The 26,671-nt window shown below is 42.1% G+C and overlaps 1 protein-coding gene across 2 annotated transcripts in view; it reads right to left on the reverse strand.

Moving 5' to 3' along the window:
* LOC137344482 (kinesin-1 heavy chain) overlaps window positions 1-26,671 on the reverse strand; it is a 123,380-nt gene that overhangs the window by 85,411 nt on the left and 11,298 nt on the right. For both annotated transcript variants that reach the window (XM_068007481.1, XM_068007477.1), the window contains exon 2: window positions 294-381. In XM_068007481.1, coding sequence (XP_067863582.1) covers window positions 294-381 — 88 coding nt within the window. The remainder of the gene's footprint in view (window positions 1-293; window positions 382-26,671) is intronic.

The raw sequence follows: 26,671 nt of genomic DNA on the forward strand, positions 1-26,671 counted from the left end.
ATTGGCTAAAGCCCAAACTCCTCCTCACCATTATTTGATGCATGATAAGTTCAGCTTCCATATCCAGAATAAATGTGTGGCTAGTGAAATCAAACAATCACATCCATTGTATGCACAATGGTATATTTTGCCAGGTAGCCTGTGCTGGTTTTAATGCATTACACTATACTATGCAACTCAAAATTTTGTTAATGCTTTTGCAACGGAAAATTTATAAAACAAATTCAATACATACTTACCTTGCATTAACTAACTTTAATTAATATTAACCTTCGTTCATTAACATGACTCACCTTTGACAATATTTTTTGCACAGGCATTGTACACTTGCTCTTGTGTTGCATTTGATGCAAAAACATGGTCATACGAGTATGTCTTGCCCTGAAAAAAGAATTTTGAATCAATTAAAACTGTAAATTTAAAAAGATTTTGCACAGAACTTGGTAATAATTCTTTTATTCCCAACAGTAGCAACATACTGTATTCAAAATAACATGCTTTTATTTGAGTTAAAGCATTGGTAATTGCATAGATGGAAATTCAATCCAACTGGCAATAGTTCCTTATTTTGATCAGTATGAGTGCGGTTGAAATGAACACTACAGTGGTTCAAAACTGGAAATTAACACAAAAACAAGATCCATCCAAAAATAGAAGTCGATGTCTTCCAAAGAAATACACAAAAATGTATATTAATAGCCCTTTGTAAAAGTTCAGACTAACACAAAAACGTGTGGAAGGACACACAAACAGCGAAGGTGAAAATTGCTTGCCATTGGAAGAAAATGAACTGAAGTACGACTCCCGAAAAAGGCCCTATACACCACATAATCAATGTAGTTCCTGAATGATTAAACTCTACAAAAGAGACCATCCCAATGCTTCTCATTCCTCTCCTGATTATATAATAGCCTATCACGAGGAAGTTAAATGAACGATAAACCGAAAGCAATACAGTATTATGTTCAGGATATCCCCAAACTCTAGAACTAGAGGACACAGGCTCAAACTAAGAAAAAAGGGAAGGTGTACAGAGTTTAGACTGGCCTATTTTATGCAAAGGGCGGTGAATATGTGGAATGGATTGCTCAGTGGGACGACACTGTGGAAATAAGGGAGAATTAGACTTTGGAGGAATTGGCAGATTGAGAGGCATTCCATTTTTGGAATCAGCCAAATAGAGAGTATTGTGCTTTCTCGTCCTATGCTCCTAATACTCAAACAAAAAGGGGGGGGGAGGGGGGGGGAAGAGATATTTACATAAACCGATTCCCCGTATTCAATGTCAGTCTTCATTTAAGATTATGGACAGCATAAGACTTTGAATACTTTCACAGATTTCAGGGATCCCAAGTTATCCTAATATTTAAAGTGATTGATTTAGGACACAATTTTGTCTAGTTTTTAAATGCATGATTTGAGCAATTGTAAATAGTGAGACATTGTTGCCACACAGAAAGAGATCTTTCACTCTCATGTGTTACCAGCTCTTCAACTAGAGCTATTTATTCTAATTCCACTCCCTCTGCCTTTTCTCTATCATTTTATATTATTCTCAAATATTTATTTAATTCCCTTTTAAGTTATGTTATAATATCTGCTCAATAGCCACTTATAGTAATGGTTTTCACTTTCTAATAACTGAAAATATTTCTTCTGACTTTTCCATTTTCTTTGAATGATAATCTAAAGTCCATCCCTCCTTATTATTGATACACTAGCCAGTAGAAATAATTTTTCACTAATTTCACATTATGAACTTTAGCCATAAATTCTTTTGACCATTTCGACAAGAGATGAATTATGATATACATTAAAAACAACAGGCAATAAACTTCAGCGGACACAATCTCAAACAGCCTTGCATCGAATACCACAAACAGGAGTATGGCCCCAAGCCCAGCCCTAGTAAACTCAGGACTGTTGGACACACTCTGCACTGTCCGGAGATGGAGCTTGATCGAATTCATATTCCAGATACAGATTGAGATTAAAGTAAAATCAGAAAATGTCAGAAATACACAGGTCAGTCAGCATCCATGAAGAGACGAGGCAATATATAAACTCATGTTGTTGTGAGTGGCTCTTTTGCATCTGTACAGGTATACATAAGTGTTACATTCTGTAATATTACCACATTGATTTTTTTAAAAAAACTCAACTTTCAGAACGGTGCTTTACTGTTTGAGTCAAACCAACTGACACTCCATTCTCATTAACCTGAATCCACAACTCTGCTTTCTCCATGCTGAATGGAGCACAAGAAGCCAGTCAAATTAAATACTGAGTTTGCTACTTTTCACTTCTCCCAATACATATTCACTCTTAAACTGATGATCACACTGAGTTACGCAGACAGAAGTCACCAGGTGGCTATCCTTTACTTGAAACCAAAGACAATGAATGCTGACAGGCTATTGAACCTTGGAGGGTCATAGCAGCTGATCTTAATCCTGTTCCCATGCGATAGTCAGAAGCATCAACTTGCTAAAAGGAGTCATTGTAGAGTCATCAGAAGCAAGAATCCAGGCTACTTTTCCCCCCTAATTCCACACCATTTGCAGTGCTTTACTAGCACTTCATAGGAGGTTGGATGACCAAGTACTGACCAGGAGTCAAACTTGAGACCTTCCTGATTTGTATGATTCAGTACCACATTTGCACTGCATTTACCTACTGAGCTCATCAGGGTAGCCACAATCTAGATCAGACCCTGAATCTCCAGAAATCACACAATGTTCATTGAAAACAAATATTTTCCACGGGTATTGGGCACAAGAATTAATTCACAGCCAGATAAGCTAATCTCAAAACTGTATGGGCATCTACTCAAGTCAATCAGAAAGACATGTGATAATGACAGTTGTCGAACAGTAACTTTGGGTGAATGTAATGAATTGGAATGGAAAGAGTTAATCAGGTATACAAAATGCCCTTGTGGCAAGTGTTGAGGTTGGGAGGATTAGAAGGATCTGAAGACCTGGGAATCAACAGCAAACTCCCAAGGGTGAATAGCTAATAGAGATGGAAAGAACGTGCTGGGTGATAAGGAAGCTAGCTTTATTGGGGCTAAGTGCAAGGACACCAATGTTACCTCATCAGAAGAGTGCCTTTTGCTCTGACAAATGTAATGAAGTAAAAGTAAAATCTGGGAAATAAAGGAGAGTTGAGGCCAGTAAGACATTGCTGCTACATGACAGCCAGCATAAGAAAGGGTAGAAAGGGTGAGGGCCTAAACAAAGGCGGGGAGCTAGAATAAATCCTCCAGAGGAGAAAGAAACTTCATCCGGCATGGCTCCCAGGATGGAGGTACTATCACTGTGATCACTGTGTCCTAAATTGGTAATAAATACCCATAGTGGAATGTAGTGCAATGTCTTCTTACTGCTTTGGATCATGTTTTTGCTTTGTTGGTATATCTGCAGTCTGCCACAAATAAATCTTAAAATTGATATAAGTATATATACACATGTAGTTGCGTCTGATTAGACAGTCCTGTCCCAAATTATATTGGACACACAGTACCTATTTGGGCTGACAATACAGCCAATCGTGCAAATTCCAAAGAGAAATTAACATGTGCTCAAGAACTCAAGCTTATAACTTGGCAAAAGCCAAACCAACAAGTTGAAAACCATGTAAAATTTATAACGATAAACAATGAACCTTTGAGTTGCACGAAAAAAAACTTGTCCATAAGAAAGAAAAACTGGAGGCATGTTTCTCGAACAATAGCTCATTTTCATCAGCGATAGAAGAGGATTGTGTTCTAAATTAGCTACAGTTAAAACAGAAGCAATCGTCTCATCAAATCCCTGTGGTATAATGCTAGCTGCGTTGGTAACAGTGGAGGCTGGGAGTGGAGAAGGCTACATGGCATAGGCTAGGTTGATTGAACTATAAATTAGTCAAAATGCAGTAGACTTGTTTCAGGTGAAAATTGAATATTTAGTCACAGCATTTATCAGGTATGTGTGTTGGACAATGTGGGAACACCTGCTCATCATTTTGTGCACTTGTTAGCATCACTGAGTTTTTAAATTAAAGTTGATTAAACATGAACCTCAGAGACCATTGGATATTTTTAAACACAAGAACATCTTTTCATGTCTTTAGTTCTGTCTGAGATCTGAAGTCAATGGATGGACTAAAAATTCATATACAATATCAAGATCTACAAAAAGGACAAGAAAATACCATCAGATCCATCAATGCTCACCTTATCCCGGAACTTGTGCTCTATCCTTCAAGCTGCATATTCTGAGATCCTATTTGCCTTTTGCACCATTGATGCACATTGTGCTGACTACTTAAGGGTGCTTGCCACTAAAACCCCTAGATCCCTCTGCTGTGTCATTTCCTGTAAGCTATTCCCATTTATTTTATACTCACATTTTTTTCATCCTATCATTTCTCTATATTAAACATTTCTGGATTTCTCTAATTGATCAGCTTATTCTCAGTAGTTCTGACTCCTCCCAATTTGGCCAGTAGCAAAATTGGGGATCTTTGTTATCATTCCTTCCTCCAAATCATTAAAATACATCACAAAAAATAACAGCTCCAGAATTGAACCATGTACTATCTGCTAGTTACCTTCTTCCATGTTGATGTTGCTCCCCTACCAAATGCTGGGAGTTGTACCAAGGAAACAACAAAGTTGGGACATGGTAAGTGACTTAGCACAGGCAAAAGCGTTGAAGACAGAAGTGACGGAGCTGTTAAGCAGATCAACAGTGGCATTGATGGTGGAGGACCAAAGGATGAGGGAGTTGGGAATTAAGAGTGAATTTGGTGAGGAAGCAGGAGCAGCTTTTTCCTAGAGATAGAGGAGTGAAGGGAGGTGGGAGTTAGGCAGGGAGATGTGGATTGTAAGGCAGTCGATGAATCATAGAATCATAGAAGTTACAACATGGAAACAGGCCCTTCGGCCCAACATGTCCACGTCACCCTGTTTATACCACGAAGCTAGTCCCAATTTCCTGCACTTGGCCCATATCCCTCTATACCCATCTTACCCATGTAACTGTCCAAATGCTTTTTAAAAGACAAAATTGTACCCGCCTCTACTACTGCCTCTGGCAGCTCGTTCCAGACACTCACCACCCTTTGAGTGAAAAAATTGCCCCTCTGGACCCTTTTTTATCTCTCCCCTCTCACCTTAAATCTATGCCCCCTCGTTATAGACTCCCCTACCTTTGGGAAAAGATTTCGACTTACCTTATCTATGCCCCTCATTATTTTATAGACTTCTATAAGATCACCCCTAAACCTCCTACTCTCCTGGGAAAAAAGTCCCAGTCTGTCTAACCTCTCCCTATAAGTCAAACCATCAAGTCCCGGTAGCATCCTAGTAAATCTTTTCTGCACTCTTTCTAGTTTAATAATATCCTTTCTATAATAGGGTGACCAGAACTGTACACAGTATTCCAAGTGTGGCCTCACCAATGCCCTGTACAACTTCAACAAGACATCCCAACTCCTGCATTCAATGTTCTGACCAATGAAACCAAGCATGCTGAATGCCTTCTTCACCACCCTATCCACCTGTGACTCCACTTTCAAGGAGCTATGAACCTGTACTCCGAGATCTCTTTGTTCTATAACTCTCCCCAACGTCCTACCATTAACGGAGGAGGTCCTGGCCCGATTCGATCTACCAAAATGCATCACCTCACATTTATCTAAATTAAACTCCATCTGCCATTCATCGGCCCACTGGCCCAATTTATCAAGATCCCGTTGCAATCCTAGATAACCTTCTTCACTGTCCACAATGCCACCAATCTTGGTGTCATCTGCAAACTTACTAAACATGCCTCCTAAATTCTCATCCAAATCATTAATATAAATAATAAATAACAGCAGACCCAGCACCGATCCCTGAGGCACACCGCTGGACACAGGCCTCCAGTTTGAAAAACAACCCTCTACAACCACCCTCTGTCTTCTGTCGTCAAGCCAATTTTGTATCCAATTGGCTACCTCACCTTTGATGCCATGAGATTTAACCTTATGTAACAACCTACCATGCGGTACCTTGTCAAAGGCTTTGCTGAAGTCCATGTAGACCACGTCTACTGCACAGCCCTCATCTATCTTCTTGGTTACCCCTTCAAAAAACTCAATCAAATTCGTGAGACATGATTTTCCTCTCACAAAACCATGCTGACTGTTCCTAATTAGTCCCTGCCTCTCCAAATGCCTGTAGATCCTGTCCCTCAGAATACCCTCTAACAACTTACCCACTACAGATGTCTGTAGTTCCCAGGCTTTTCCCTGCCGCCCTTCTTAAACAAAGGCACAACATTTGCTACCCTCCAACCTTCAGGCACCTCACCTGTAGCGGTGGATGATTCAAATATCTCTGCTAGGGGACCCGCAATTTCCTCCCTAACCTCCCATAACGTCCTGGGATACATTTCATCAGGTCCCGGAGATTTATCTACCTTGATGCGCGTTAAGACTTCCAGCACCTCCCTCTCTGTAATATGTACACTCCTCAAGACATCACTATTTATTTCCCCAAGTTCCCTAATATCCATGCCTTTCTCAACCGTAAATACCGATGTGAAATATTCATTCAGGATCTCACCCATCTCTTGTGGTTTCGCACATAGATGATCTTGTTGATCCTTAAGAGGCCCTACTCTCTCCCTAGTTACTCTTTTGCCCTTTATGTATTTGTAGAAGCTCTTTGGATTCTCCTTTGCCTTATCTGCCAAAGCAATCTCATGTCCCCTTTTTGCCCTCCTGATTTCTCTCTTAACTCTACTCCGGCAATCTCTATACTCTTCAAGGGATCCACTTGATCCCAGCTGCCTATGCATGTCATATGCCTCCTCCTTCATTTTGACTAGGGCCTCAATCTCCCGAGTCAAGGTTCCCTCCTTCTACCAGCCTTGCCCTTCACTTTATAAGGAATGTGCTTACCCTGAACCCTGGTTAACACACTTTTGAAAGCCTCCCACTTACCAGACGTCCCTTTGCCTGCCAACAGACTCTCCCAATCAACTTCTGAAAGTTCCAGTCTAATACCATCAAAATTGGCCTTTCCCCAATTTAGAATTTTAACTTTTGGGCCAGACCTATCCTTCTCCATAGCCATCTTAAAACTAATGGAATTATGATCACTGGTCCCAAAGTGATCCCTCACTAACACTTCTGTCACCTGCCCTTCCTTATTTCCCAAGAGGAGGTCAAGTTTTGCCCCCTCTCTAGTCGGGCCATCCACATACTGAATGAGAAATTCCTCCTGAATACACTCAACAAATTTCTCTCCATCCAAGCCCCTAATGCTATGGCTGTCCCAGTCAATGTTGGGAAAGTTAAAGTCCCCTACTATTACCACCCGATTTTTCTTGCAGCTGTCTGTAATCTCCTTACATATTTGCTCCTCAATTTCCCGTTGACTATTTGGGGGTCTGTAGTACAATCCTATCAAAGTGATCTCTCCCTTCTTATTTTTCAGTTCTACCCATATAGACTCAGTGGGCGAACCCTCAGATATATCCCCTCTCACTACTGCTGTGATGTTCTCCCTAATCAAGAACGCAACTCCCCCTCCTCTCTTACCTCCTGCTCTATCTTTCCTGTAGCATCTGTACCCTGGAACATTGAGCTGCCAGTCCTGCCCCTCCCTTAGCCATGTTTCAGTAATAGCTATAACATCCCAGTCCCATGTACCCATCCATGCCCTGAGTTCATCTGCCTTGCCCATCAGACTTCTTGCATTGAAATAAATGCAGTTTAATCTAGACTTCCCTTGGTCTTTGCCCTGAAGTGGTCAAGGATAGCCACATCCATGATTGAGGCCTTGGAGGTGGTGAGTCCACACGAAATAGCAATGTTGAGGGGGTATCCATAAGTGTGGGTGGGGACGTTGATGTAAAGCGTGAGGGTTAAGAGACAACTGGAGGGCAGAGAATTTATTCATTCTCGGGATGTGGGCGTTACTGGCAAGGCCAGCATTTATTGCCCATCCCTAGATGTCCTAAGATGGTGATGGACCTTCTTGACAACTGAGTGGTTTGTTGGTTAGTCCACTTCAGAAGGTAGTTAAGAGTCAACCACATTGGTCCTTGTAGCCAGACTGGACAAAGACAGCAGATTTCCTTCCCTAAATGGACATTAGCGAACCAATTGGGTTTTTACGACAATCCGACAGCTCATGTTCACTTTTACTGATACTGGATTGCGTGTGTTGTTAAAAATTATTTCCACATTTTTAAAACTGAATTCAAACTCTCAAACAGCCTTGGTATTCTCTGGATTATTAGCCCAGTAACACATCCATTGGACAATGTGATGATAGCCACACCCGCACTGCAGTTTGGGTGGGGCACGTAGTGAAATATGCAGCTTGGCAAGAAAGCTTTGATGAGTGAGCATGAGTCACTGAGGCAGGTTTCTGTCAGTGCCACGATATCAACGGATTCATCCACAATGGAGTAAATACTTCGAAGGGCTAAATGAAGCAGGCCGTCAGTTGAACTTGGGAGGGAGATAATGGGGGTGAAAGGGGCATGGGAAAGTGGTTAAGCCCCATAAAGTGAGTGAGGCAAGATGGTCACTAGGAGCAAGCAATGAGGCAGTTGGAGCGACCATAATTGGGCACGGCAGAGAATGGCATGGGAGGAGTAGAGGCAAACAGTGGGCTTGTTGAGAAAAGACTAGGGCAGTAGCAAGAGAAAGTGCTGGCTAAGGAGTAGGGCTGGTAGGGTCAAGAGGAGCATGCTTTTAAAAGGGAAAAAAGGCTAAAGCAAATTAGAAGCAGGTGCAGATGGAAAAGGAAAAAAAGAGCACGGAGCAGGGACATGGTAAGCAGATAGACAAGGTCAAGGTGGTGGTGGTGGTTTAAACCAGTCCACAGAGTTAAAATCTTTTTAGATGGATTTCTTACTCCATTTAAACAACAGGTCTTTTGGATGAAACAGTGATGCCAACAAGATCAACGTGATATCAATTTACAAAAACAGACAGAAGAATAACCCAGGCAACTATAGACCTGCAAGCTTGACATTAGTAGTGGGTAAAATAACAAAGCATCTTGGAGCGAAGAGTGAGGCATCAAGAGAAACACAGAATTCTAAGAATTAGTCAAGACGTCTTTAGATGTGGTAAATGTTGTTTAATGAATATACGAGTGTTCTATAATTTAATATACCTAGACTTTAACAAAGCCTTTGACAAAATACCACATGGGAGATTACTTTACAAGGTAAAAAGATACACAATAGCAGGGAAGCTTTGGAAGAGGAAAACTAACTGGTTGATTCACAAAAAGTAATTAAGGAAGCAATATCAACTTAGAAAGCAGCAGCTAGCATTGTATCACAGGTATTGGTTTTGAGGTCATTGTTGTTTTCTATGTATATTAATGACTTGGAGAAAGGGACAGTAAAGCTCTCCTAGCTTGTGAATGAAAACAAAATGAAAGGAATTGTAAGAAGTAGGGAACAAGTAGGTCAGTTGTAGTGGACAAGTTGAGAGATGCTAAGTTACAAAGTTAGGGACAGAAAACAGTGAGACAATAAATGGGAATAACCTACAGGCGAGTAATCTGGGGGCTTTAATGGAAAGTACTCAGTGTACCGTCTTGATGAAAAAGGCAAATCCAAGAATGTATAGCTTTAGGAACAGAGCACAAGTTTCAGGAAGTGATGATCGGTTTGTACAAAGCACTGATCCACATCCAACATTGAGTGTTGTGTACCAATCTGGGGATATCCTGCCTTTGGAAGGAACACAAAAAAAGGAAACCAAGTTCTCAATGGGATTAGGCATGTCTGCTGTGGAGGTACTCGGGTTGTCTACATTAGAAGAGAGAGTGGTGATATTTAAGATCGTAAGGGGAACAGATAAACTGGATCTCAAGAGAGGTGTTCAATGTTAACATAGACATGTGAACGGTGTGGACGAAGGAGGAAGCCTCCGAAAGCTTGTGGAATTTAAAATAAATTTGTTGGACTATAACTTGGTGTTGTAAAATTGTTTACAATTGTCAACCCCAGTCCATCACCGGCATCTCCACAACATAGACATGAACATTCGATGAGAAAAAGTGATTACACAGCTCCAATATAATGTCATCACAGAGGATGGTGAATATATTGAACAGTCTACCCAGTGGAAGTAGCAGATATTATAAATTTCAAGAGGATGATCAATAAATTTTGGTAGGCAAAGCTATTGAAGAGTACGAACATTACTTGTGGATCCAGCTGGAAGGATAGAAGTGGTTATTTCCGGCCCTGCACAGTCCTATGTTTATAAGGACACAAGACAGTTCAAGGATTGGGTGCGGGTGGGGGCCATTATCGAGCGACTAGTCATAGGTAATCATGGTCTCCTAGAACTTGCTCGGTTGTCTTAGGAAGTCAGGGAGAAATTTTCTGAGTGTTACCTAAATTTAAGAGAGGTTTTTATTTGCTTTCGAGGAAAGGTAATTGATGAAGCAGCTGAAGATGGTTGGGCCGAAGACGCTTCCTGCAGCAATGGTCTGGGGTTGTGATCATTGGCCTCCAACAAACACACCATCTTCCTTTCCAGCAGGTATAATTCCAACTACTGGAGGGGTTTCCCCTTGACCTCCATTGACGCCAGTTTTTCTAGGACTTCTTGAGGTCATACTCGGTCAAATGGTCCAGTGATGTCAAGGGCAGCTATTCTTGCGTCTCCTCTAGCATTTAACTCTTGCATCCAAGTTTGGATCAAAACCACAATGAGGTCTGGAGCCAAGTGGTTCTGGTGGAACCTGAACTGAATGTCCGTAAGCAGATTATTAGTGAGTAGGTGTTGCTTGATGGCACTAATAATGACTACTTCCATCACTTTACTGATGATTGGGAGACAGCTGTAGGACAGTAACTGGCCGGGTAGATTTGTCCTTTTTTGTAAATAGGACATACTTGGGCAATCTTCCATATTGTCATATAGATGCCATTGTAATAGCTGCACTCACTTCTTGGCTGTGTTACTGTCTCAAAATTTAAAAAATGGCAGCTCTGAAAGCCACCTATGTTTTCATAGTATCTTAGTAGGTACAGCACAGGAGGATGCCATTCAGCCCATCATGCCTGTGCCAGCTCTTTGAAGGAGCTATTTAACTAGTCCCATTCTTCTGCTCTTTCCCCAGAGTCCTGTAAATTTCATTTAAAGAATTTAGCAACTTGCATCATTTATTACTTCTCAATTAATTTATATACTTTAACATCTACCCCTTCCCAAGGCTACCCCTCCCATTAAAAATTAAACTTTTTCAGAAACAACAACCAGATTTTTCTAACCTTTTGGGTGGGGGAGGCTGGTACAAAGAGGAGGAATATTCCCCATCTATGCACAAACCTTTAATGATATGGCAGTGCAGAAAACAAACCAGTAATCAAAACACTGTACAGGCAGTCAATACCTCAAAATATTAATTTCAACCTAGTGACATAACCAATTAACAAAACCTGTTAGGTTGCTTCTAAATCTCTACATAACTTCCAATGGTATAGTATTTATTATATACCATTGCAACTGCTTTAGATCTTTTATCTTTATATTACTTCTCAACATCAGTACATAAGATAAAATATTACAGAGCAGTTGCTTGTGCGCTTCATGATGCTTTAGGATTCGCCTTAAGAAGCGGTTTTGTTTATAAGGTTAGTTTACTTCATTGTCCCAAGTACATTTTTAAAAGCAAAAGTGGGTCTCCAAATGAAAGCCACAAAACATCAAGAATATAAGATTACATTATAAGAAAATCATGGGGTGCATATGTACTAAATATTGCAGTTACAGTAGGTTTACTACTGCACAGAAAGACTTGCAGAATTCCACATCAATGAAAAAAATAGATGAGGAAAACAAATCGACTAAAATTGTCAAAACCTATTGGGAGAACAAATATCAGACGCTACCAATACCTGCCTCCCTGAGTCAAAATAGACCTCGAAGTTGATGAGTTTGGATGTCAACCAAAGACCAAAGCTTGCACCGAATGCCTTGTGACCAAACTTAAACCTCCAGCAAAAATTTTTTCAGGATGGAGTTTTCTCTCCCAGGAAAATACCAGACTTGATGGATCAAATGATCTTTTTCTATGCTGTAACACTCTACTATTCCATAAAATTGGTGTGCCACCCACTTATTAACATGCTGTGCAATTCTTTTTACCCTTGTCTCTCAAATGGTGTCATTTTCAAACATCTTTTTACACGTTGTTTAAATATTGACTACCATATGATTGATCTAACAATGCTGTGTCAATAGCACCTATTCTGTTTGAAAGCCAGTGATAAAGGAGTGGCAATCCCGCAGAACAAGCTAATTTTCCACAGTAGAATCAAGCTTCTCACTGTTCGCCACAGCACAATGAACCCAGACTTCATCTACAACTGCTAATGGATAACTAGCTACTGGTTTTAAAGGAATCACAAATTGCATGAATTAACAACACAAATCAGAGTTTGTTCTCATCAGGCTCTTACAAGGAATTACAAAGTTGCTCATCTGTCTCTGCTGCATCTCCCCGTTACCTTGCCCACCAAGCCAAACCTTCCAAGGTACCACCCTGCCCTAGCCCTGATCCCACATCTTTCTCTAGTTTCTCTCTTCTTCCCTCATGCCCTTTCTAAGCTTACTGTCCAGGAGACCACCGCTCACTCTCTCGACCCAATTCCCAGTAAACTGCTAACCAACCAACCTCTCTTCCTCACCCCCATGCTAGTTGACATTGTAAATGGTCCCGTTTCCTCAGAAACTGTCCCCATCCCTTTCAAAATCACCATCCTCACCCACCTCAAAAAACCCATCCTCGACCCCTCTGTCCTTGCAAACTACAGCCCCATTGCCAACCTCCCTTTCCTCTCCAAAGTCCTTGAACGTGTTGTCCTTCCCACATCCGTGCCCATCTTTCCCACAATTTCATGTCTGAATCTCTCCAAACAGGTTTCCATCCCTGCCACAGTACTGAAACCGCCACAATCAGAATCATAAATTACATCCTCTGTGACTGTGACCGCGATGCACTATTCCTCCTTGTCCTTCGCAGCCTTTCATATGGTTGACCACACCATCCTCCAATACCTCGCCTCTGCTGTCCAGCTCAGTGGGACTGCCCTTTCTTGGTTCCACTCTTATCTAGCCAACTGTACCCAAGACATCTCAATCAATGGTTTCTCTTCCCACCCCCACACCGTTACCTCTGGTGATCTCCCAATGATCTATCCCCACTTCTTCCTCATCTACATGCTGCCCTTTGGTGACATCAGTCAAAGACATGGGGTCAGGTTCCACATGTACATGGATGACACGCAGCTCTGCCTCTCCACCATCTCTCTCGGCCGCTCTACTGCCTCGTCAGATTGCTTGTCTGACATCCAGTCCTAGAAGAGCTGCAATTTTCTGCAGTTAACATTAGGAAGACTGACGCCCTCACGTTCAGCTTTCACCACAAACTTCACACCCTAGCCACCAACTCCAGCCCCCTTCCTGGCCACTGTCTCAGGTTCCATCTCTAATATTGCCCATCTATTGCCGAAACGGATCCATGCCAGACTTGACCAATCCAATGCTCTCCTTGCCAGCCTCACATCCTCTACTCTCCATAAACTTCGGCTCAGCCAAAACACTGCTGCCCACATCATATCCTGCACCAAATCTCACTCCCCCAACACAACTGTGCTCGCTGGCCCCTGGCTCCCCAATGCTTCAAGTTTAAAATATTCATCCTCATGTTAAAATCCCTTCATGGCCTCACCCTCCCCATCTCCAGTCCTACAACCCCCCAACAACTGTGTTCCTCAACTCTAGCCTCTTTTTTTTTTATTCGTTCACGGGATGTGGGCGTCGCTGGCGAGGCCAGCATTTATTGCCCATCCCTAATTGCCCTCGAGAAGGTGGTGGTGAGCCGCCTTCTTGAACCGCTGCAGTCCGCGTGGTGACGGTTCTCCCACAGTGCTGTTAGGAAGGGAGTTCAAGGATTTTGACCCAGCGACAATGAAGGAACGGCGATATATTTCCAAGTCGGGATGGTGTGTGACTTGGAGGGGAACGTGCAGGTGGTGTTGTTCCCATGTGCCTGCTGCTCTTGCCCTTCCAGGTGGTAGAGGTCGCGGGTTTGGGAGGTGCTGTCGAAGAAGCCTTGGCGAGTTGCTGTAGTGCATCCTGTGGATGGTACACACTGCAGCCACAGTGCGCCGGTGAAGGGAGTGAATGTTTAGGGTGGTGGATGAATGCCAATCAAGCGGGCTGCTTTATCTTGGATGGTGTCGAGCTTCTTGAGTGTTGTTGGAGTTGCACTCATCCAAGCAAGTGGAGAGTATTCCATCACAATCCTGAATTGTGCCTTGTAGATGGTGGAAAGGCTTTGGGTAGTCAGGAGGTGAGTCACTCGCCGCAGAATACCCAGCCTCTGACCTGCCACAGTATTTATATGGCTGGTCCAGTTAAGTTTCTGGTCAATGGTGACCCCCAGGATGTTGATGGTGGGGGATTCGGCGATGGTAATGCCGTTGAATGTCAAGGGGAGGTGGTTAGATTTTCTCTGGTTGGAGATGGTCATTGCCTGGCACTTATCTGGCACGAATGTTACTTGCCACTTATGAGCCCAAGCCTGGATGTTGTCCAGGTCTTGCTGTATGCGGGCTCGGACTGCTTCATTATTTGAGGGGTTGCGAATGGAACTGAACACTGTGCAGTCATCAGCGAACATCCCCATTTCTGACCTTATGATGGAGGTAAGGTCATTGATGAAGCAGCTGAAGATGGTTGGGCCTCGGACACTGCCCTGAGGAAGTCCTGCAGCAATGTCCTGGGGCTGAGATGATTGGCCTCCAACAACCACTACCATCTTCCTTTGTGCTAGGTATGACTCCAGCCACTGGATAGTTTACCCCTGATTCCCACTGACTTCAATTTTACTAGGGCTCCTTGGTGCCACACTTGGTCAAATGCTGCCTTGATGTCAAGGGCAGTCACTCTCACCTCACCTCACCTCTGGAATTCAGCTCTTTTGTCCATGTTTGGACCAAGGCTGTAATGAGGTCTGAACCCAAACTGAGTGTCGGTGAGCAGGTTATTGGTGAGTAAGTGCCGCTTGATAGCACTGTCGATGACACCTTCCATCACTTTGCTGATGATTGAGAGTAGACCGATGGGGCGGTAATTGGCCGGATTGGATTTGTCCTGCTTTTTGTGGACAGGACATACCTGGGCAATTTTCCACATTGTCGGGTAGATGCCAGTGTTGTAGCTGTACTGGAACAGCTTGGCTAGAGGCGCAGCTAGTTCTGGAGCACAAGTCTTCAGCACTACAGCTGGGATGTTGTCGGGGCCCATAGCCTTTGCTGTATCCAGTGCACTCAGCCGTTTCTTGATATCACATGGAGTGAATCGAATTGGCTGAAGACTGGCTTCCGTGATAGTGGGGAGGCCAGTGTGCGTCCCAAAATCCCTTATTGGCAGCTATGCCTTCAGCCGTCTGGGGTCTGGGCCCTAAGCCCTAAAAAACAACTTGCATTTATATAGTACCTTTAATGTTGTAAGACGTCCCAAGGTACTTCACAGTTGCATTATCAAACAAAATTTGACACCAAGGGCAGGTGACCTAAAGCTTGGTCAAAGAGGTAGGTTTTAAGAAGCGTCTTAAAGGAGGAGAGAGAGGCGGAGAGGATTAGGGAGGGAATTCCAGAGCTTAGGGCCTAGGCAGCTAAAGGCACGGCCGCCAACTGTGGAGTGATTAAAATCAGGGATGCACAACAGGCAAGAATCGGAGGAGCGCTGAGATTGCAGCATCTTGTAGGGCTGGAGGAGGTTACAAGAGATTGGGAGGGGTGAGGCCATGGAGGCATTTTAAAACAAGCATGAGAATTTTAAAATCGAGGCGTTCACGGACCAGGAGCCAACGTAGGTCAGCGAGCACAGGGGTGATGGGTGAACTGGACTTGGTGCAAGTTAGGATACAGGCAGCACGGATAGAGGCCCTTCGGCCCATCGTGTCCGCGCCGGCCATCAAGCCCCGTCTACTCTAATCCCATATTCCAGCATTTGGTCCGCAGCCTTGTATGCTATGGCATTTCAAGTGCTCATCCAAATGCTTCTTGAATGTTGTGAGGGCTCCTGCCTCCACAACCCTTTCAGGCAGTGAGTTCCAGACTCCAACCACCCTCTGGGTGAAAAAGTTCTCTCAAATCCCCTCTAAACCTCCCGCCTTTTACCTTGAATCTATGCCCCCTTGTTATAGAACCCTCAACGAAGGGAAAAAGCTCCTTCGTATCCATCCTATCTGTGCCCCTCATAATTTTGTACACCTCAATCGTGTCCCCCCTCAGCCTCCTCTGCTCCAAGGAAAACAAACCCAATCTTCCCAGTCTCTCTTCATAGCTGAAGCGCTCCAGCCCTGGTAACATCCTGGTGAATCTCCTCTGCACCCTCTCCAAAGCGATCACATCCTTCCTGTAGTGTGGCGACCAGAACTGCACACAGTACTCCAGCTGTGGCCTAACCAGTGTTTTATACAGCTCCATCATAACCTCCTTGCTCTTATATTCTATGCCTCGGCTAATAAAGGCAAGTATCCCATATGCCTTCTTTACCACCTTATCTACCTGTTCCGCCGCCTTCAGGGATCTGTGAACTTGCACACCAAGATCCCTCTGACCCTCTGTCTTGCCTAGGGTCCTCCCATTCATTGTGTATTCCCTTGCTTTGTTAGTCCCTCCAAAGTGCATCACCTCTCACTTTTCCGGGTTAAATTCCATTTGCCACTGTTCCGCCCATCTGACCAACCCATCTATATCGTCCTGCAGACTGAGGCTATCCTCCTCGCTATTTACCACCCTACCAATTTTTGTATCATCAGCGAACTTACTGATCATACCTTTTACATTCATATCCAAGTCGTTAATGTAGACCACAAACAGCAAGGGACCCAGCACCGATCCCTGTGGTACCCCACTGGCCACAGGCTTCCAGTCACAAAAACAACCTTCGACCATCACCCTCTGCCTTCTGCCACTAAGCCAGTTTTGTATCCAAAGTGCCAAGGCACCCTGGATTCCATGGGCTCGTACCTTTTGAATGAGCTCAAGTTTATGGAGGGTGGCAGCAAAATATGCAACGGCCGACTGCCCAAGAGTTGGCTCATTGACATTGTCGCATTAAGATCAGACTGGCTGCAGAAGGGCATCTGGTGAAACCTGGCAATGGCTTACGTTCTTCTGGATTGGTTGAGCAGATGACACCACATATTGCTAGTGTAGGAGTTATGATTCACAATGTCATTTTTTCAAGCTGGATAGTCTGCCAAAAGACATCAGTGAACGCCTGATAACAGACAACCACTGAAACAGAAGAGCTCGGCCACTATCATTAGTGCTATTGCACTAATGATAATCCCTCAATAGTATCTGAAATGCATCCTCGTTATGAAGAAAGCATTGAGCAAGAACAGGTCATTACCAATATAAGCAGAAAACATCCTGGAAATATTCTTGATCGAAGAACTGACATACTATTGATTACATTACTGGCCAGCAGTTTGGCCTGCAGGATACAACAACCACAAGAGCTATGCATGCAACAGAATCCTGGATCGACATCATGTGATACATTCCAAGCTATTGCTGGCAATCCAGCCACACTTACAGAACAAGAGTCAGCTTGGCACAGTTGTTAGTACTTGTTCCAGAGTTAGAATTTTGTGGGTTCAAGCCCCACTATGGATTTGGGCCATAGATATGGTAGCCTACTGGTTTATGGTACTGGACTAACAACCCAGAGCATGCCAGTTCAAAGCTCACCGTGGCCAATTTTTAAAAATTATTCGTTCATGGGATGTTGGTGTCGCTGGCAAGGCAGCATTTATTGCCCATCCTTAACTGCCCTTGAGAAGGTGGTGGTGAGCCACCTTCTTGAACCACTGCAGTCCTTGTGGTGAAGGTTCTCCCACAGTGCTGTTACGTAGGGAGTTCTAGGATTTTGACCCAGCGACGATGCAGGAACGGCGATATATTTCCAAGTGAAACTGAATTCAATAAATCACATCACCATGAAAGCCTGTTGTAAAAACCCATCTGGTTCAGTAATGTCCTACCTACTCTAGCCTACGTGTAATTCAAGTCCACATTACATAGTTGATTCTTAATTCCCTCAGGGCAACTTGAGATTGGCAATAAATGATCCCTTGCCATTGTCGCCCACATTCCAAAAGCAATTTAAAAAAAAAATCCATCATGTAGGCTGATGCTTCAGGAAAGTGCTGCATTATGGAGGTGCTGTCTTTCAGATGAGACCTTAAACAGAGGTTCCCACTGCCTGATAAGGTGGATGCAAGAGATCACAAAGCAGTATTCAGGAATTCTCTCAGTGTCTTGGCAACATTCCTCTCTCAATACAATCATAGGTTTCTGGACCTTGCAAGCTGGCTGCTTTATTTGCCTATATAATAGTAACTGCACTTAAGAAAGGAATGCCATTGGCTCTCAAGCACTTTAGCACATTCAGAGCTGGTCATTTGGGTTGTTCTGAGGATGTGATAAGGTGCTATATAAATGCTTCAAAGTCCACTGCTTAGTTATGAAGTGGCTGAAGAACCCAGGCACGAACTAGAAGCTGTACAGTACCATCACTGTAGAGCTTGTCCCTAGTGTAAAAATAAAGTAAAAGGAACTATTAAAGGTGAATTAAACTGCCTATACAACAATGTATACAGTGCCCAAAATATAACGGGGAAACTGGAGGCAGTAATCCATAGCGAGGAACCAGATGTCGTAGGAGTAACGAACATGGCTACATAAACAGGACTGGCAACTAAATATTGCAGGTTAACATAATCAGACAGGATAGGGAAGGAAGAGGGGGTGGGGGGGATGTGGAGTAGCTGTACTAATTAGAGATAACAATGGCAGTAGAAAAAAGGGACATAACTAACAGAAGGATAGAAGCAGAATCCATATGGACTGAAATAAAAGATAAGGGATCAATCACATTAATAAGTATACTACAGACCACCTAATAGCAGAAAGATGGTGGAAGAAATATGTAAGCAAATAAGTGAAATGTAAGGGACATAGAATAATAACCATGGGAAATTCTAGCTACCCCCAAATAAACTGGCAAGAGGTTGGTAAAGGGATACAAGGAATAGAGTTTTTACAATGTGTGCAGGACTCCTTTCTTATCCAGTATGTAAAAAGTCCAACGAGAAAGCAAACACTGCTGGATCTAGTAATGGGAAATGAACCAGAACAAAGAGAAGTAAGCACTGGGGAACATCGAGGCAATAGCGATCACAACATAATAAGGCATAGATCAAAGTAAGACAAAGAACAAAGAACAAAGTAGCAAATTGGAAAAAGCTGATTTTAAGGGGATGAGAATGTAACTAGGGAAAATAAGCTGGAAAAATTTACAGACAAACAAATAGACCAGCAGTGGGAAACGTTTAAAACAATGATCAAGAGAGTTCAGGAGGAATAGATCACACTAAAAATAACAAACTAGCCAGTAATGACACACCATGGACGATTAAAGAAGGGCAAAATTGAAGCTAAAAGAAAAAGGCATATACCAAGTACACAGACAATAAAGGAGAGGATGACAAAAGAGAATACAAAAAGATTAGGAAAGAAGTCAAAAAAATTAGGAAGGCAAAGAGAAACTGTGAAATTATCAAGGAATAACGTGATAGAATTTCACATCCAGTTTGAGAGTGAGGATCTTGGGTCTGAAACTGTATTAAACTTAAATAAGAGCAATTATAAAGGAATGAGGGTGGAATTCGCTAAAGTGGACTGGGTAAACAGATTAGATGGTAGGATAAGCAGTGGCAAACATTCAAAAAGATATTTTACAACTCGCAACAAAAATATATCTCTGAGGAGGAAAGACTCCACAAAAAGGGTGAACCAACCACGGCTAACTAAGGAAGTCAAGGATGGTATCAGGTTAAAAGAAAAAGCATACAACATGGCAAAGATTACTGGTAAGCCCGAAGATTGGGAAAACTTCAAAAACCGGCAAAGGATGACTAAAAGAATAATAAAGAGGGAGAAATAAATTATGAGAGTAAACTTGCAAGAAATATAAAAACTGACAGTAAAAGCTTCTACAAGTATATAAAAAGGAAGAGGGTAGCTAAAGTAAATATTGGTCCCTTAGCGGATGAGACTGGGGAAATAATAATGGAAAACAAGGAAATGGCAGAGGAATTGAACAGATATTTTGTATCTGTCTTCACAGTAGAAGACACTAATAGTATACCAATAATATTATACCAATAGAAAATCAAGGGGCAAAGGGGAGGGAGGAACTAAAAACAATCACTAGAGAAAAAGTATTAGGTAAACTAATGGGTCTAAAGGCTGACAAGTCCCCTGGACCTGATGGCTTGCATCCGATGGTCTTAAAGGAAGTGACTACAGAGATAGTGGATGCATTGGTTGTAATCTTCCAGAATTCACTAGATTCTGGAAAGGTCCCGGTGGATTGGAAAACCTCAAACATAACACCCCTATTCAAGAAGGGAGTGAGACAGAAAGCAGGTAACTATAGACCAGTTAGCCTAACATCTGTCATTGAGAAAACCCTAGAATCCATTATTAAGGAAGTAGTAGCAGGACATTTGGAGACTCATAATAAAACCATGTTGACTCTCCTTGATTGTAAGGGGAAATCATGTCTGACAAATTTATTAGCATTCTTTGAGGAAGTAACGGGCAGGGTGGATAAAGGGGAACCAATGGATGCAGTATATTTGGATTTCCATAAAGGCATTCGATAAGGTGCCACATAAAAGATTACTGCACAAGATAAGAGCTCATGGTGTTGGGGGTAATATACTGGCATGGATAGAGGATTGGCCAACTAACAGAAAACAAAGTCGGGATAAAAGGATCATTTTCGAAATGGCAATCTGTAACTAGTGGGGTGCTGCAGGGATCAGTGCTGGGGCCTCAACTATTTACAATATATATCAATGACTTGGATGAAGGAACAGAGTGTCTTGCGGCCAAATTTGCTGATGATACAAAGATAGGTGGAAAAGCAAGTTGCGATGAGAACACAAAGTGTCTGCAAAGGGATACTGACAGGTTAAGCGAATGGGCAAAAATTTGGCAGATGGAATATAACGTGGGAAAATGTGAAGTCATCTACTTTGGGAGGAAAAATAAAAAAGCAAAATATTATTTGAATGGAGAAATACTACAAAATGCTGCGGTTCAGAGGGATCTAGGTGTCCTCGTACATGAAATACAAAGTCAACATACAGGTGCAGCAGGTAATCCGGAAGGCAAACAGAATATTGGCCTTTATTTCTAGGGAGATGGAGTATAAAAGCAGGGAAGTTATGCTACAACTGTACAGGGTGCTGGTGAGACCACACCTGGAGTACTGCGTACAGTTCTGGTGCCCTTATTTAAGGAAGGACATACTTGCATTGGAGGCAGTTCAGAGAAGGTTCACTAGGTTGATTCCGGGTATGGAAGGGTTGTCTTATGAGGAAAGATTGAACAGGTTGGGTCTATACTCATTGGAGTTTAGAAGAATGAGAGGAGATCTTATTGAAACATACAAGATTCTGAGGGGACTCGATAGGGTAGATGCTGAGAAGATGTTACCCCTCATGGGAGAATGTAAAACTAGGGGGCATAGTCTCAGAATAAAGGGTCGCCTGTTTAAGATGGAAATGAGGAGGAATTTCTTCTCCCAAAGGGTCGTGAATCTTTGGAATTCTTCACCCCAAAAAGCTGTGGAGGCTGAGTCATTGAATACATTCAAGGCTGACTTTGACAAATTTTTGATCAGCAAGGGAGTCAAAGGATATGGGGAAAGGGCGGGAAAGTGGAGTTGAGGTAAAAATCAGATCAGTCATGATCTCATTAAATGGCGGAGCAGGCTCTTATGGAATAAGGAAATAGTAAAGTATTCTACAAACACATAAATAACAAGAGAAAAATCAGGATAGGGATAGGGCCATTAAGGGATACACACAATAAACTCACAGGCAGCAAAATGGCAGAAATATTAAATAATTACTTTGCCTCAGTATTTACAAGGGAAGCTAACATGGTGGACGTGACATTAGAAGAAGAGATCAAAAAAGATATAAAGACATTTAAGATAGAAAGGGGTAAGATAAAGGATAAAACCCCTGGTCCGGATAGATTGCATCAGCGCATATTAAAAGATGTTAGGGAAGAGATAGCAAAGGCACTATTACAAGTATATAAAAATTCATTAGAAAAGGGAATAGTGCCAGAGGACTGGCAGACAGCTAATGTGATTCCTATATTCAAAAAAGAGAGATAAAACAAGTCCAGGGAACGATAGACCAATTAGTTTAACACCAATGGTAGGAAGATAATGGAATCCTTACTCAAAGATGTAATAGAAAAACATCCAGAAACCGAGAACAGTCAGCATGGATTTCAAAAGGGGTAATGATTGACCAACCTTATTGATTTCTTTGAAGAAGTAACAGAAAGGGTAGACAAGGGTAATGCAGATGTAATATATTTGGACCTTTGATAAAGGTACCACATAGTAGACTAAAGTCAGAACATGTGGAGTCAGGGGACAAGTAGCAGAATGGATAGCAAGCTAGCTACAAAACAGAAAACAGAGCAGGGGTTAAAAGTAGTTACCCAGACAGGCAAAATGCAGGAAGTGGTGCTCCAGGAGGACCACTGTTTATCATTTACGTATATGATTTGTATTCGGGATTCGAAGTACAATTTTAAAATTTGTGGACAACACAAAATTTTGGGGGGGGGGGGGGGGGGGGGGGAGAGGGAGAGTTAATCCTGAAGAGGATTGCAACAAAGAAAAATAAATTTGCAGAATGGGCATGTAATTGGCAAATTAATTTCAATATAAATAAGTGTGGGGTGGGGTAAGAAGAATAAGGAGGCCACATACTCCTTGTAAAAGAAGTCGTCTAAATGAGGTAGAGGAGCAGAGGGATTTGGGGGGGGGGGGGGGGGGTAGATACACAAATCACTAAAAGTACCGAAATAGGTTAATAAGGCCATAAAAAAAGCAAACAAAGTACAGGGGTTCATTTCTAGAGGGATAGAATTGAAAAGCAGGGAAGTTATGTTAAACTTGCATAGAAACTTGGTTAGGCCATAAGGAGTACCGTGCACAATTCTGGTCTCCATAGGAGGCACTGGAGAAGGTGCAAACAAAGATTTATTAGAATGATACCAGAACTGAGAGGTTATACCCATCAGGAAAGATTGAGCAGGCTGGGGCTCTTTTCTCTAGAAAAGAGAAAACTGAGGCATGACCTGGTAGAGGTATTTAAGATTATGAAAGGGTTTGATAGAGTAGAGAAGATGTTTCCACTTGCGGGGGAGATCAGAACTGGGGGCCATAAATATAAGATAGTAACTAATAAATCCAATAGGGAATTCAGGAGAAACTTCTTTACCCAGAGAGTGGAACTCACTACCACAGGAGATAGTATGTGATACAGTGCTAACATTAGCTAAGGAGTATTAGGGGTCCGACTGGATGCAGGATTGAACTCTTCAATAATAAAAACAGAAAATGCTGGAAATACTCAGCAGGTCTGGTAGCATCTGTGGAGAGAGAAACAGAGTTAACGTTTCAGGTCAATGACTTTTCGTCACAACTAGAAGAAGTTAGAGATTTAACTTCTTAGGAAAGGTCAACAACTCGAAACGTTAACACTGTTTCTCGCTCCACAGTTACCGTCTGACCTGCTGACTATTTCCAACATTTTCTGTTTTTATTTCAGGTTGCCAGCATCTGCACAATTTTGCTTTCATTTTAGAGATTTAACAGTTTAAGTAAGTACAGAGCAAGGGAAAGTGTGTGGGGGTGGGGGGGGGGGGGTGGGGAAGGAAAGAACGAAAGGGAAGATCTGTGATAGGGAGAACAGGACTTATTAATTGACACAAGGGATGATGGGGCAAGGAAAAAAGGGGGTGGTAATGCAACAAGTAAAGATGGGTCCAGAGGAGCTGTAAACGCTAACAGCAGAACCATTACCAGCACTTGCTGTCCGAAAAAATAGCGGTGGTTATGATCTGAAGTTGTTCAAATCAATGTTGAGTCTGGATGGCTGTAAAGTGCAAACTCTTCATACAGTCTCAAAATGTCTTAACCTTATGTTAAAAAAATACTGCCAATATACCAGTATGACATTTCCATTTTCTTCACCTTTGCAGTCTTTGGTTCCTCATTTATACTCAAATTCAAATTCATAAGTCAGGCTCAGGAGTTAGATTAATCACCTCTTGGTTCACAAAATGGCTCTACTTAATAATATGTACAGCTTCATGAACAAGAAGTTATAAATATGGCTACCACATGACCAGCCTTCCCGTTCAACAACATCTCCTCCCCAACCCTTATACAACTGCTGTCTCTGCTTGCAGCTCTGAAACTTAGTTTAGCCTTGATCCAGAACTACTATCCACGTACAACCTATCTAGGGGCATATTATGTATGTGTAACTTCGAAAAGAATAATCTAATTTCCCAATAAACTGCACTGACTGAAAAGTTCTTGTAATCTAAAGGAAAAACATTAAATGCAATGTTGATAAATCTAAAAAAAATCATAGATATGCAGTTGAACAGAAAACCTTCTGGAGAGGGGGAGAAAGTAGCAGCCATCTGCCCACCAGCATATATATTATGACTTTTAAAGTTTAAGAGCTGGGAGCAGATTTATTCATGCTCCAGGATGCCTTACCGGACATTTGTTGGTAAAATTATGAAAATTATATCTAGTTATATTGCATAATGTAATCATTTAAGTGACACAGAGACTATTCCTTTGAGCAAGGTTAAAGGAGGATGTAATCTTTGTTTCTACAAGTCTAAGACCAGTCACCAGTTTAATGTCTTCTTAACCACATCCCCAATTTTCTCTCTCCATGATTCATTTTTAAACCAGCTAAATTCTAATTTTAAAAATTAGGCCAATCAGCCTAACGTCAGAGGTGGGGAAACTTTGAGACAATAATCCAGGACAAAATTAACTGGCACTTGGAATAGTATGGGCTAATAAATGAAAGTCAGCATGGATTTGTTAAAGAAAAATAGTGTTTGACTAACTTGATTGAGTTCTTTGATGAAGTAACGGAGAGGGTTGATGAGGGTAGTGCAGTTGATGTTGAGTATATGGACTTTCAAAAGGCATTTGATAAAGTACCACGTTATAGACTTGTTAGCAAAATTAAAGGGACAGTGGCCGTGTGGTTACAAAATTGGCTGAGGGACAGAAAGCAGAGAGTAGTGGCGAATGGTTGTTTTTCAGACTGGAGGGAAGTATAGAATGGTGGTCCTCAATATTAAGACCACTGCTCTTTTTGATATATATTAATGACCTGGACTTGGGTATAGAGGGTATAATTTCAAAGTCTTCAGATGACACGAAACTTGGAAATGTAGCAAACAATGTGAAGGATAGTAACAGACTTCAGGAAGACACAGACTGATGAAATGAGCAGATATATGGCAGATGAAATTTAATACAGAGAAGTGTGAAGTGATGCATTTTGGTAGAATGAGAGGCAATATAAACCAAATGGTTCAATTTTAAAGGGGGTGCAGGAACAGAGAGATCTGGGGGTGTACATACACAAATCTTTGAAGGTGGCACAAGTTGAGAAAGCTGTTAAAAAAAAAAGTATATGGGATCCTGGGCTTTATTAATAGAGGCATAGAGTACAAAAGCAAGGAAGTTATGCTAACCCTTTGTAAAACACTGGTTAGGCCTCAGCTGGAGTATTGTGCTCAATTCTGGGCACCACACTTTAGGAAGGATGTCATGGCCTTAGAGAGGGTGCAGAAGAGATTTACAACAATGGTACCAGGGATGAGGGACTAAAGTTACGTAGAGAGACTGGAGAAGCTGGGGTTGTTCTCCTTAGGACAGAGGTGGTTAAGGGGAGATTTGATAGAGGTATTCAAAATCACGAACATTTTTGATAGAGTAAATAAGAAGAAACTGTTTCCAGAGGCAGTCGGGTCGACAACCACAGATTTAAGGTGATCAGCAAAAGAGCCAGAGGCCATACGAGGAAACTTTTTTTTTTAGGCAGCGAGTTGTAATGATCTGGAATGCACTGCCTGAAAGGGTGATAGATACTATTGAATCTGCTTCTAAGGGAATTAGGTAAATACTTGAAAGGAAAAAAATTACAGGGCTACGGGGAAAGAACAGGGGAATGGGACTAATCGGATAGCATTGTCAAAGAGCCGGCACAGGCACGATGGGCCAAATGGCCTTCTCCTGTGCTGTAACTACTATGATGCTATGAAAGATGTCCCCTTGTTCACACCGCTGACACTTCTAACTCTGTGACCCAGTGTTTTTTCTTAATGTTTTAAGTGGCAAGTTAATGCATGAAATCCTATGTTATTCTCTCCATATTACAAAAAAGTTCAGTGAGAGATACAGTACAATTCAGTGACAACATACAGAGCACTGAGCTTTATTGATAAGACATTTTTTGACATTTCTTAAAATATAAAAAAGGTTAACAAATCACAGAATACCATGCCAAACAAGAAGGATAAAATGCTCCAAGGGTAAACAGAAATGAAGGTTCAGACTAATGAAAAAATAATTCCAGTCCCCAGAATTGATTCCAATAATTTGCCCACCATTTCAGTCAATTCTGAGGGACAGGATAAACCGT

Source organism: Heptranchias perlo, chromosome 2, assembly GCF_035084215.1.
Source record: "Heptranchias perlo isolate sHepPer1 chromosome 2, sHepPer1.hap1, whole genome shotgun sequence".
In the NCBI taxonomy this organism is placed as follows: domain Eukaryota; kingdom Metazoa; phylum Chordata; class Chondrichthyes; order Hexanchiformes; family Hexanchidae; genus Heptranchias; species Heptranchias perlo.